Here is a 14,283-nt window from a genome sequence, read left to right as displayed (position 1 = left end):
GTATTAGTAAAATCAAACAACACATCTGTTAGTATCTGCAACACTGGTGTTTCAGGAAAATACACAAGTCTCTAGTGGCCTCCACATGGGACTGTTTTCTTTTTAATAATTCAATATATGTTGGCATGGGCTATTAAATAATAATCTGTTTTCCAGTTATCGATCCCTCAAATGATAGTTGGATTAACAGTAAAATGATTATTTGATTTTATTCTGAGTGGGTGTGAACTGCATCAGGAATTGAAAGATAATATCTTAGGAGAGGAAGGAAAGTATGTACTATTCCATTGGGCTTCCTTGGCTGTAGCATGCTTTCTTCGCCCTGGGAGTATTTCCTTGAGCATCCAAGTTACTTTCAGACTTCTGCTTCAAAACTTTTATTATCATAGCAAGAACCAGCAACTGAATTTGACTCAAGTTCTTATAATCTAGCAGGAGGTGAAGGGCACTTTGCAGCAGCAGTTGGACTGGCCACAGCACAGCCAAAGCAAAAGGGGTGAAATATGTACGTGTTTTGAAGGTGAGAGTGGTGAGGGAGATAAGGATGACTGGGAACGGAGTTGAATCCACTGCTGAGGTAGGGGGAGGAAAAGCTTGCAGTGTTATACATCAGATGAAAGAGGATGATACTTCTGCCTGATAACAATTTTCTTGGCATGTTTTTCTTTCAGTTATCAGTCGCAAATATGAGACAAAATGAAAAGTGATATTGTTTCCTGGTAATTTTTCCAGTGCATCAATATTTAAATTATACACAGATCTGAATCAGGTTTTCCAACCAAATGCTTTTGATTTTTTTTAGTGGTGGGTATGGTTGAAATCTGGAGATGGTCTGATGAAGCATTGGCATTAAGGGTTAGACAGGCCAGAACAGAAACTTCTGACATCTGAGTATGACAGAAATCTGAAACAAAATTCAGTTCCAAACCATGATCTTCATCTTGCAATTTATACTCATCCATTTAGTTTAAACTCAGCTCACCACTGTCACATCATATATGTTAGTAGTAAGAACCTCCCCGAGATATGAAATTGTACTAAGATTATTTAATATTATTCTCTGTATCCATAGCAACTTGTAAAACCAATGATTTAAACGTAATAGCAATGCTATAGGTGAAATCTAAATGAAAGATGATTATTTTCCTAATGCTCAAATTCAAGATCTGGTACTTGGTCAAAAATTTTATGCAGAATAACAATCCAGGAAAGTATGATCAGATGAACACTGAAAAATTATATTATCTGGACAGAATAGCAGCTATTTTAGATTAAAGTTTAAATCTTCCTTTCAAAAAAATACTTAAACCCATGTCTACAGTTTAAACTATGAGGAACTCAAGTTCACCTTACCAAACCCCTCTCAGGGCATTTACTCAATGTAGAAGTGATTTTTGAGCATAGGAATAGGAAATAGAGCAAATGAATAGAAGAAAAGAGAGATATACACTTTTATCTGGATCGAGCTATAACTGTGGGCAACAAGGCAATGACCATGTGCCAGAATGAGCATTAAACAAGAAAGATGCAAACATTTTTATTGGAAGTAGCCTGTTACAGCTGGAGCTTATTCCGGTGGAAAGAAAAGACAGAGCTACCAATGACTTCAGTGGAGCAGACAGAGTGCATGGTGGGAAAATTAGTTCATGGTTTATTTTATGGCAAAATCTGGGATAGTTTAAAATCAGAAAAAAATACCATAAAACATAATTTTAAATGGTGCTTTCTTTTGTATGAGTCACCTTAAGTCAGAGTTGGGTTTTTTTTGATTGACTGCTGGCTGACACTTGCTTCTTGCACCATGCAGTGTGCACAGTGGGATCTCCATTTTACAAAGGAGGTGCTAGATGGAGGATCTCCACCTTGAGAGGATGTGGAGATTCAAACTCAGAGACTGTGCTTTGGCTTTACGTCAGCTCAGTGACCATGCCTACACTATTCTTAAAGAGCAGCCGGAGAAACAGCTGGGGTTATGTTTTGTTCACAGATGCGCCGGTTTTCTCTCTACAGAGGAACTGCACTTCCTCTGAAGTGAGAGTCACTCACACTTCTTGAATGCGTTCCTTCTGGTGGTCTGTTCAGCCAAGCTGCTGCACACTGTACCAGTAACCCACAGAGCCACTGGGCATCCCAGTTCCTCCAGCCATTCCAGGAGATGCACTTCCAGATACCTTCTCTGGACAGGCAATTAATATGCTCAGGAGGGCAGTTTACAGTGGTCCGTCAATGTACTGTTTCCCATACTGAGAAACATAACATCAGATGGGCCCAGCTGCCTCAAATAGCAGCTTCATTAGTGGCCAACAGAAAGAGCTGAATTAGGTTTGTGACAGCTCTAACAGTCTGCCACCTAATGCAGACCAAATCACCATGATAACTTTCTATACTTCTCACCTTTCTAGCTGTCCTTGCTAACTTTCCAATTTTATGTAATACTGAATTGCTTTTTATACATACCTTATTAGATAAAATGGAATATTTCAACCACAAAATGTAGTAATATGTACTGACTGATTAAAAACAGACTTTTTCCATGATATAACCTATTAAATAAAATACAAACTTTCAGAAATAGATAGGTAGACATCTGTAGAAGCCAGGACTTTTAACAGCACTGCATAAATTGTTCTTTAGATGAGCTTTTTGCCTTCTCTTCCAATAAATGTCTTTTATTAGTTATGGGCAAAACTCAGAGCTTCAGTTTTCAGAATGTATACTTCCCAGATCTTGCTTTTGCAAGATTAGATTAGCCATCTCATGAGCAGGAGCTCTTGTCATAACTCCCAATTTTGAATGCTTTCCATGTCTTGGGAGTTCAGAAGTGGATGCAGCCAGGATACTGCAGGACAGCTGTACATTGGTTCATGTTCTCCTTAACCCCCTTCATTGCACTGGATTTGACCAATGGGGAGAAGAATGAGCTACAAACCCTTTAGCTCCCCTTGGTAATGCTTTAAAAATAGTGTGTCTGATATTTGTTGTACTCTTTTAACACTTCAACTTCCAGTTTGCCTACTGCACTGAAGCCCCAAAATTGAATATAATTGGATCTCAAATATAGCCACAGTTTTTCAAATCTCAAATAGCTCACATTCAAGTCCATGACTGGAGTCATTTATTAAAGTATTCAAAGCGTTTAATCTAGTCTTTCTTGATTCTTCATTCTTGATTATTATTCTAGTCCTTCTTTGATTAATGATTCATTAGAAATAGGGCTGAACCAACCTCCAGATCCCAAGTCAAGCTGACATTTGGGTATTTTATAATATTTTGATTGAAATGGGAATATCTAAGAAGTGCTGCTTGTCTTAAAATCAATTTTGTCACTGTCTATATTGGGACAAAGTTTTTACAGCAAGTTTGAATACCATGAGAAAACAGTTTGCTTTTTCTGTTGAACTTTACATAAAAGAAAAAAAAAAAAAGGTACCATAGCTTGGTCTTTTCTTTTTTTATATCCATTTCACATTATAATACTGAAAATAACTGATTAGTGTCAGTTCTGTTTGCCAGTGGCATTAATAATCATGGTCCTCATTGCAGACAGAACAGTTTTCAAGGGTATATATTGTTTCTTTCCCAAAGCCACCGGAGCGTGTCAAAGAAAGACTTGTGCTATACTGTGCTACATATGGAGCTCTGTCTGTGCTTCTTGCCAGAGGCCCCTCTGATAAAATTCCTTGTATGTTCTGAGAAAAGGAGGAGAAGCAGTGAAGGAAGACTAATGGGCAGTGCACCAAAGCAACTCACAGGGCAGATCAGTGGAGTGATCACCTCTACTCTAATCAAACACCACTGCTGTGGCTGCAGAGGGCAAGCACCTACGGTGTGTTTGAGAGCATGACTTTGCAGGGAAGTGAGAGAACAATTGTAGATTTTCCCTAGAAAGCTGTCTTCTCAGTTAATAAAGATTTTGTGTGCTCAGGAGACTGAAATGCTTTGATATCCTTTGCTTTCCACAATATCCCATTTTAAATACGGGTTAATAAAAAACATAAGCAGCATTCTTATGAAATAGGGGAAAAGGCTCAATTTGGTTAAGATCATTTAAGTCATAGTGACTTCAAGCTAATTTATTGCATTTTAAATAAAAAATAATCCTGGACAATTAAACAACACTTCATCATCTCATGAGTTTTTCCTTGCGATATAGTGTAATCACTTATGTTAAAAAAAAAATAGTCCCTAGGAGTGTATCAACATCATAGCTGTTATTTCAGTTCACACAGAAATGTGCAGTGCGGTTGTTGAGCTCCGTGCTTTGGAGACTTGAGTTCAATCATTCCTATTAACTGCAAATGTTACCATTTGCTGGCTGGAGAAATACAGGGTCAAGCATGTGTATCCTATGGAAGAGTAGTCATCTGTTTCAGGACAAGTACATAGGATAAAAATTAGTTTAGGTTTTTCCATGTGCACCTGGCATGTCCATTCAAATAAACACCAAAGGAACACATTAAATTCAAATACACCCAAAACCTGGCTCAAAACCATTCTTAATATTCTGGCAGTTCCTCTGGAATTGATTGGCAACTTTTTTAATAGATTAGACACAAGTCCTGGAGGCAACAGGCCTGGTTCATAGGGTATGTCACCATAACAATCTGGAAACATAACTGGAGCATGTGCAAGCGTAACTTCATCGAGTTAGCAGGAGAAACAGTCGCAGTGAAGATGCAACTTGCTAGCAACCGGGGTGTGTATTTATGATCTCTAGAAGTCTCCATATACTAAAGACTGCTCTGCCATGTCAACACTGCTCTGTTAACCCTACTAGCTTGACTAAAGTAGGATATAATCATGCTTCTGCTTTGTGGTGTTTTATCCCAAAGCTCTGTCTTACTGCTGTGTAACTGTATGGCTTTTGATTACAAGCTTTAACCAAGTCTGAACACATATAATCTCTGTTTAAGTTTGACCATTTGTAAAGAAATAATGGGAGAATGGGTGTGGTTCTCCAGAAACCTAAATAGTTACTGTACATAATTTCCACTGTACTGTGGCTCCTGTAAGTCCAGAAGGCTCCCCAAGGTGCACTATTCTTCCAGTCAGCCAGTAGCCTCAAAATATGCCATATTCTGGTCAGTTCTGCACCAGGAGCAAAGGAACTGCAAATTGCTGCCAATGTTTGCTGCCAAAGGGCTTTGATCATAGTACATTCTGTGTAAATGGTGGGGAATGCTGTTATTACAAAGTGGTGACCGGTAGCATTTGCATCTCAGCTGGTGCTGTGCTTTCTGTGGAATAGTTCTCGAAGTCTTCCAATGAGTGAACAAGAAGAATAAATGGGAGGAAGCTCTTAATTAAGGGGAGAGTGGGAAGGAGTAGATATATTTAGGAATGGCTGGGAAAAGAATATTTTTAACAAGCAAAAGAAAGTGACTTTATTTCAAGCTCCCTTTTAAATGGGATTTAAAATCCCATTATAGTCGATTCCTATATGTTATCTGTTTGTGGCCTTTTGAACAGACATTTTTTATGGAGCAGAAAAATGCCTCTGAGAAGAAGAGAAGTTCTCAAGGATGTTGTTGTTTTCTCTGATGTGAGGTAAAGCAGGAGAACACCACTCAGCATTTTTATTCTTTGGAAGCCTACATTAATTTATTTTGACAGCATTTTCAACCCGTATAGTAGTTTAGGACTATCTTTGTATGCTACCTTCCTATTTTAGACAAGCAGTGCTTTGCATGAGACTCTTAATTTGGCAAAGGGCATGGGTTCACATTTGGTTTTCATAGACTGATAGATTTAAAGGCCAGAAGAGACCATTATGATCATCTAGTTTGACCTACCACTTCAACCATGGCATGAGTCTCACACGATCATTACTGCAACAAGATCATGAATTCAGTGTGAGCTAGAGGGCAGCTTAAAGAAGACATCCAGTCTTGAGTTGCCTTCCCCTAATTTTTAGCATGAATTTTTCTAGCTTCAGATTCTAGTCTCTGAATCATACCATTTTATAGGCATGCAGAGTCAAAATGAAACATCATCCTCAACTGTCCTTTTCAATTACATATCTGTGATTCAATGTACTTGTATTTATCCCCCTATTCACCATGAAAATAATCCCATTTTACAGTGGCTTTTTGAAAAAATATCTTCTTTGCAAGAGTAAGTGATTTTGTTGACCTGGTATCAACACTATTGTGTCTAATGCAATTGTTATAAAGCTGTAGAACTGAGTTAACTCAGTTTATTCTGAACTGTTTGCTTAAAGGGGGTTGTTTGTCTGAGTTAGTTGTTTTTGTTATGTTAAAATAACCAGACTTGGAAGCCAGAACCTCAGTCTGATAAACAGAAAAAATGTCCATATTTCTGGGTTGCATTGTTTGACTGAGCTGAATGAAAAAGGTAACAACACCATAGTAGAAGACACCTACTTATTTTTCATGATGAACATAAATGTTGAGTATAATATATTATAGCTCCAAACAGAAGAGAAGAAGGAAACCTTTTGCAGTTATACAGTATATATCACAGCTGATAGCAGTTATTCTACTGATTCACATGATTAACTGCTTAGTCTTGGATCCAGCACAGTTCTATCCATCAATAAGACTATTAGAGGTCCCTCCTTTCATGAATTCCTAATCTATCTATATAAGTTCATACTAGACAGAATTTTATACAAAATTACTCTTTTTATAAATGTTTTATAAAAGCAATAAAACCATTCTCTGTTCCTTGGATTTGTTCAGATCTATGAGGACAGCAGAAATTCTAGTACCTAATGACTTTCAGTGATTTCCTACATTTAGCTACAAAGTTGCCTCAATATAGGACAGAAAGCGCTTACAAGACCTCAGTTTAAAAATATCCAATGAATTAAATGAATAGTTGAATCCATAAATGAGGCTGCTGTAAGCATTTAGAAATGGTAAGGTTTGAGTTTTATGCAATAATTTTTAAAAAAGTAAATTTATATATTACCATTTATAGTGTGTAGTACTACTTATACAAGAAGATGGAAATTAACTATTACAATGGCCATCTGATTAGGGAAACTCAGAAAATATGGAAAAAAGATATTGGCAGAAACTAAACTAGCTCAAAATATTTTTTACTAATAAACCAACGGTACTGTCAGATAACGCTATTAATATTAACAGATATAGGAATATTTATGTTGTATAGTCAGACCATGCTAAACGGATGGTGAGCATTCCTTTCACCTGATACTAGATAGTGTTAACAGCAGTTCCAAAGCACACGTGGAATTTCAGGCGGAGACTACATAGATAAGTGCAGAAGCATTCAACCTGGCTTTCAGCTTTTGAGAGCAGTTCACATCCACCAAATCAGCATGCATGAGGCCTGTCCGGAGAGCAAATGTTTACACCAACTATTATCCTTCTTTTTAAAAAACAGCTCCTGCATTTCTAAGATTAGTTTTGAATAGATAGATAAGAAATAAAATTGGCAAGTGCCGAAAAAGAAAAGGCAGAAAAAGATAAGATAAGCAAAGGTGGAAATATTTAAGAAATTATGAATTATCTAGAAAGTTTCCAAAACTGAAGTTGTAATTTTGCTCACCTGTGAGAATGGCCACAGAAGGTGAGATAGGGTGAAGGAAGATCCTCTGAATAAGCTTAGTTCTGGCACTCATTTTTACATGTACACTATATTTGAGAGTACACTTTCCCCAGACTTAAATCCTATTGTTACAACTCACTATTCTGGGAATTCTGATCTTGAGCACTGGATCAATTTTTCATAAAGGCCAGAGCTCCAAATTTGCAGCTCAAGTTTTACACAAGCTAAGAAGTTTTATGTATCAATGTAAAATGAGTTTAAGACACTTTGGAAAGTCTGTGAGCAAGTTGAACTATTTGTGAAATTAAACCTCCAGTAAGGTCATTCAGGCTTTTTCCTGCTACTCCTATACAGAGTATAGACAGAGCGCAGGACTTGACATCTGCTTCTGGTGAATATTATCATGCAATAGCCAGAGTGCTGCTATATTACCCATATGTGAACAGAACAGAGGAAAGAACTAGAGGAAAACACCAAAAGAAAATCCTGGTTAGCTGAAAGGAAAACATGCTGCAAAAATTGATCGAATCTTTAAATGACCTTTAAAACTTGCAAATCAGGCCACCTTTAAGAGCTGCGAATCAGTACTTGCCCTAGTGAAACTGAAAAGATTGACATTAATTTCGGAGAACAGCTGCCAGGTTCTTACTATTTAGTAAAGTATTAATATAAACTGATGTTCTTAAACAAAAGTTTAACAAAATTCTGATACATCTTGACTAAGAAAAAAACAATCCCTTGCACTGGAATTTGAAATGAAACAAAATGTCAAGCTTTTCAATTTTAAAATGACACAGTTCAAGGACCTAGAGCGTAGGAGTGCATTAACTCTATTTTTAATAAGGCAACTCACTTTTTTAGTAGTTAAACTCTATTTTCACAATTGGAAAATGCAGAATACATCAGGGCATCCATATGAAACCATAATAATATATATGGGATTATGTTGCTATTGACTGGAAGAAAAGTTATTCTAAAATTATATTCTTTATTCAGGATTTGAAATAAATTTATGGGTAAATAAATTTCTGTCTCATAGAGAATACTTTCTCTTCACATATTAGTGGACTTAGTTTGAAACACTTTCAGGCTACTTAAAATCTCTGCAATATTCTGTAATAGCTTTGAGAAGATTTTTTCTTCATTGTGTGTATGTCCCGATTGTTAGCATTAACTGTGTCCCATAATACATTTGAAGTTATGCAATCTCAATCAAGAACTTAGATTTTTCATTTGAAATCTTGTGATACAAGAATTTATTAGAACATCTACAGAATGAATACATAGGCAAGAAAAAGGTATATAGATATCACTTCAAGAGTATTTTCACATTTGGATTCCCTTAACAACCTTTTTTTTTAAAGATGGAGGTTATCTGATATCGTAAGTATATATGGTATTTAGACTTTGCATGTGAGTTTCAGCTCTACAAATGGACTTCTAACAGTGAACTAAACATGCCTTTGTAATTAAATGATAGTTCACAATACAGCTCGTGGAAATATAAGATACAGCTCAAACTGTTCGGTAAAGAATGCCCGTTCTTGTTGCTCTTTGTTTTTAACAGGCTATAAAATAAATGCAGTGTAGAAGGTATTTTTACAGCCGTGGCTTGTGATACATGATAGGAACGGTTGTGCTGGGAAGCAAATGCTGAAATTATGTGCTTAAAACCCCCATCGTGTTTCTTGAAAGAGTTATATACATAAAGGCATCAGAATCCTGCGCTATCTTTATCAGAACGGGCCTGACTGCTCCCCCAAACACTTACAGCATCAGCTCTGGTAAATGCCAAAGCATGTATGGTTCAGCAATGAAATGCTGCCAGCTTTCATTCATTTGCAGCCATGTGCAGGAGCGAGTAGGAAGCCGACTGCGTGGCTGCAGAAAGGGAGGGCAAAGAACAGTGTGCTTTGAAGCAGCGTGAAATAGGCAGGCAGTAACAGCAGCAGAAAGCACACACACACGGAGATCGAAGGCATACGTGGAGGTGGTAAGTGTGGAGGCTAAAAAAAAAAAAAAGGATGAGAAACATCAGGTGAGCTGAAGGGGTTTAAGGCATGTAACAGATATATCGGGGGAAAAAGTAGGAGTGTGGAGAAAGGAAGTCCATTAATAAAAGATGAGAAGGAATAAAATTAATGAGAGCTCTGCAGAGACACTGCAGCCCTTATGAGGAGAGAAACACGGGGCACAGCTCTGGCGTTCCTGTTCAATACTTTCTAGATTGCTTTATTGGGAGCTACTTGCAGTACAAAGTACAATTAAAAGGCAGGGTTTGTCAGCCAGCCTGTCAGCAATACTAAGCAAGGGACTAGTCTCACACACTTAAAGAGGTAAATAACTATGAGGAAAAACTTCTCGCATGAGCAGTCCCCAGGATTTTCAAAAAGAAATGCATGCACCTGAAGTTACTGAAACATGAGAGTGTTTACAGTCTGGATCCTTTTTAATGCCATGCTCTTTTTTCTTTTCTATTTATTCGAGTTAGATTTGCAGATTTTTCCGTCTCTGTGGAAACTTTGCATTTTATGCAGAGACAGGACTCTTTCATGTCCATGTGCTTCCAGAGGATGGAATTTTATGTAAAGCAGCAAAAATGATGAGATTCACAGTAAAAAGTGGGGAGTTAGAGTTCCACACTGCATTATGTAGTCCTTGTTCCAAGGCTGTCAGCTCTGGGAGTGGGTCACAGCCTTCGCAGCCCTCTCTTTACTCATGTGCTCCGATTTCCTTCCTGTGGATACTGAGGGGAGGGGAGGAGGCCAAAACATTTGTTTCTAGATCTCAATCTGATATACAGTTGCACAGCGGCCAGGGTATGGCCTCAGATCCGGAAGGTGGAAAGCTCTCCAAGGCCCCACAGTTAAAGACATATTATTGCAGCCATAATCAGTTGGTAAACACAGCCACAAGTTCTCTCTCAAGAACAATTAGTGAAGTCACAATCCAGTGATTAATATTTCATTCTTATGCATCTAAAGTGTTTTTTCTTTATAATTCTTTATTTAAAAATATAATTCTGCTGAACATCCTGCTAGGGAATTAGATCAGCTAGATCAACCCTCCCCAGGACCCGCCCCAACCACTTCACTGTGAATTCCAAGAAGGAAGAGGTGACCCATCCACCGCGTCCCTGCAGATACAACCCTGGAGAGGCGCATACTCAGAGACCTCGGTTAGCCACAGACTTTTAAGTTCGGAAGACAGACTGAGAGCAGGGAATAAGGAGCCGCAAAGTGTTCCCAGTCAAAATAAACCACCTTTTCTTGGTAAAATATTTTTAAGCTCCCTGCTGTTCTCCTTATACCTTTTTTCCTCCTCCTTAGCTAAAACTAATTGCTTAATCTAGCTTCTAGTAGGTTTTTAGAAACTATTTTCTAGTGAACTTACTCTTATCATGAACTTTTATGCTTTTCTTTTTTTTTTTTTTTTTTTGCCATTCTTGATACATATGCAAAGCTTCTAATGGTGCACATGAAAATGAGTGTTACCTGTTCATACTTGTGGAATTACAAAATTCAGATCCTGAAAATATAGTCTTTTTTTCTTTTATTTACATAAATATTAAATTCTCCAAAACATTAATGTGTTCTTTCTTTTTGACAGCAAAATTTGGAGAGCAACCTCACCAACCTTATTAAGAGGAATACTGAACTAGAAACTCTTTTGGCGAAACTCATTCAAACCTGTCAACATGTTGAAGTGAGTACGAGCTCCATTTAAAATATTTGAAACCTGAATTATGTGAAGTTTGAGCTTTCAGGATTTCAAAAAGGAAATTTTGAACAAAAACATAAGTGCAAAATTGAATCAAAGTAGTGGTAAACTGGTTTGGGGCTTTTCTCTGATAAATGCTATTCTTAATACAGCTGAACCTTCTTTACATTCCTTTCTATGCCCTTTCAGTTATGATTTAATATTTGCATGGCCCTCAGTACTGCTCTACTTGAGCACATCACTATCTGCAACATGCTTATCTTCCTCGCTCCTTTGTGAGGTAGAACAATATTTACAGATGGAAACCTAAAACAGAGATATAGGAAAGCCTAGATCTACAAAGATATTTAGGTTTCTGTCTGCCAGGGACTTTTTCTTTTCAGCATAATTAAGTAGCTAAAAACATACGTAGACTCAGAAGTCAGGAATCAAATACATTTATCTTCGGAAGAAGAAAGGTACCTACAGGCCTTTGAATTGCCTGAGGATGTCATAGAAAATCTCTGGCAGAACAGGGGCTGGAATCCAGATTTCCCCCCCAAATCTGGGGGATATTTTAGATGGCCCTGTGGGGACTGCTACTCTAGATGCAAATTAAAATAATCACAGACTAGTTCAACCATGGCAGCTGGCACAGGAGGAGAACAGAGCCTAAAACAGACTTTATTTTAGCAGAACTTTTCTTTCTACTTTTTGCCATGCTGCAAGACCTTGTCAATACCTTGGTCAGGTCAGGCTCAGGTCAGTGAAGTGAAAACCACAGTGAACAAGCAGCTTCTGTATCATCGTAAAAAATGCTTGCAAAGGACAGCACAAGTTTATACTTTCTGTCGGTAGTGTTGTACAAACATCCCCCTGGAATCAAAACTTTATCACCAGTGCTCTCCTTGTTGACAGTCTCAGCCATGAGTCTCAGGTGACACTGGCTACAAAATATTTCAGCCCCACCTCCAGGCAAATTGTAGCTGAGAAACACTGGAAGAGGAGGCAAAGCTCAAAATCACGAGGCATGCATGCTTGTTGACAGATACACTGGATTCACTGAGTACACTGAGTTCATCATTTTGCAGTGCTATCAGTTTTCGTAATTGCTAAACTCAATTTAAGATGACACAGGAAAGTTAACAGGGCAGGAATTAGAGGAGCTGACGCACCATAAATACTGCTGATTTAGAATAAAACAAGCTTCAGACTCAGTCACAGAGAAAAGGTATTTTCAGCTGAACAACTAACTGCTACTCAAATTAGCAGAGAAAGTGAAAACTTACTTTCCTGTGAGAAATGGTTGGGTTCTGTTTGCATTACAATACTGCCGGCTGACATGCTTCTACATAGTAATTCCTACAGCAACCTTGTTTATTCAGAGAATGTTGCACTGTATGTGCCTAGCAGACAGGCAGCATTAAATAATAGTGTTGTATAGAAAAGTTTTCATGGTATTCCACTTTGAGTACGGTTGCATATACATGTGAAAGGGAGTCAGGCTTCTTCATCAGTGTTACCTAGGTAGTAGCCCCAGGGGATATGAGAGAGGAAGGTAGCCTAACACCAGAATTTCTGAAACACTGATATAATTTAATAGAAAGTTAGCTCTGACACGCACTGCCAGAGCCCCGCCACCTGCCAGAGCTGCAGAAAGGCATTCCTTCCTGCTGTCTGCCAGCTTTTCAGCGCAGCCTCTTTTTCATCCCTATAAACTTCCATGAAAGTTTTCCATAGGACTACTTCTTTTCTGCCTTTTTCAGACTGAAATTCAGTCAGCTAATTAAGCCCAAGAGTGACCGTTGCTTGCAAATAGGTTCAAACTCATATCTTGAAAATTAGGCATCTGCTTAAGTACCTTCTTGACTAGGGCAATGGTGAATTCTGCAGCAAAAAGATATCTTGTCCTTCCGAGGAGAACATCCCATCCATTTTTCTGTCTTTTAGTTGGCTCGTCACCTCTGTGGAGCCTCACTGACTTTGTGGGGCTCAACAAAAGCATAAAAGCCCATCCACAATATTAGACTTGAGGTAAATGGTGTAAGTTCTTTATATAAATGGCATTAACATCAGCTAGATCAACTATAGTAGATAATGAGAGACAGAGACAAGGTATGTTTTTTTCTACTGCATGTAAAACTCAGAGCAAAAGTCCTGAAGCAGATGGGTTTAGGAAAGCATAAGGCCTCCTCTTCATTAGTGGCCTATATCCAAGATGCACTAGATCTGGAAAATTTAAAATCGCTCCTCCATTTCTTTTGCATTCTGCACTATATTACGAACTCAAAGGTTTAATATTACAAAAATCCAACTTGTTCAACTGGTAACAGATGCGCTACTGTCCCTTGAGTCCTATTTTAGAAAAACTCTCTCTAGACATAAAGCAATAGCAGCAAAGTTGTTAATAAATTCCTACCACGTTTTATTCACATAATTAGTCTAATTAGCATTTAAATTAGCTAAATATTGGGCAACTGAGGATCTTGAAGTAGATGTTAAAGTTATCTCTGTTTTTCAGAACTCAGTTGAAACCTCAAATATGATGTGAATGCCTCCAACATTAGAGAAGCTGAGGCTTGGATATATTTAAAAGCTCACTACACTGTTTTTCTTTATGCTTCTTCTTGACAGGAGCTCACCTCAAATCAGGAAACCGAATGAAGCGAACAGTATATTACTGTAACATTAATGTTACAAATTTAAAATTACAATATATTAGGAAAAGAAAAGCTAAAGTTTCTAATGACTCTTAGTGTTGCTATATGAACTCATCAAAAAGTTGAAACTGAACAGGTAGTTAATTTTATAGGAATGCTTTTGCTGGTCTTAATGGTCTTTTTCATTTTTTTCTAACATAATATATTACAGATAATGATGTAAAATTTATTCTGTAAAACCTGCAAGAATGTAAAACTGTAGACAGTGCACTGTAAATGTTGCTATTACATATCTGACAAAATTATCTAATTTTAAATCATTTTAATAATGTCCTTTTAACATTGTTTTAGCTTTTTTTGATTTAAAACCAGTTGATAAAAAAAAAGG

The 14,283-nt window shown here is 37.5% G+C and overlaps 1 protein-coding gene across 4 annotated transcripts in view; it reads left to right on the top strand.

Moving 5' to 3' along the window:
• The window catches only part of MID1 (midline 1), a 151,466-nt gene that overhangs the window by 92,458 nt on the left and 44,725 nt on the right, over positions 1-14,283 (top strand). For all 4 annotated transcript variants that reach the window (XM_013951248.2, XM_067296491.1, XM_067296499.1 and 1 more), the window contains exon 3: positions 11,146-11,241. In XM_013951248.2, coding sequence (XP_013806702.1) covers positions 11,146-11,241 — 96 coding nt within the window. The remainder of the gene's footprint in view (positions 1-11,145; positions 11,242-14,283) is intronic.

Source organism: Apteryx mantelli, chromosome 1 (assembly GCF_036417845.1).
Source record: "Apteryx mantelli isolate bAptMan1 chromosome 1, bAptMan1.hap1, whole genome shotgun sequence".
NCBI classification, from domain to species: domain Eukaryota; kingdom Metazoa; phylum Chordata; class Aves; order Apterygiformes; family Apterygidae; genus Apteryx; species Apteryx mantelli.
Note: the sequence above shows the minus strand (reverse complement) of the source record. Positions and strands in the feature narration are given on the sequence as shown.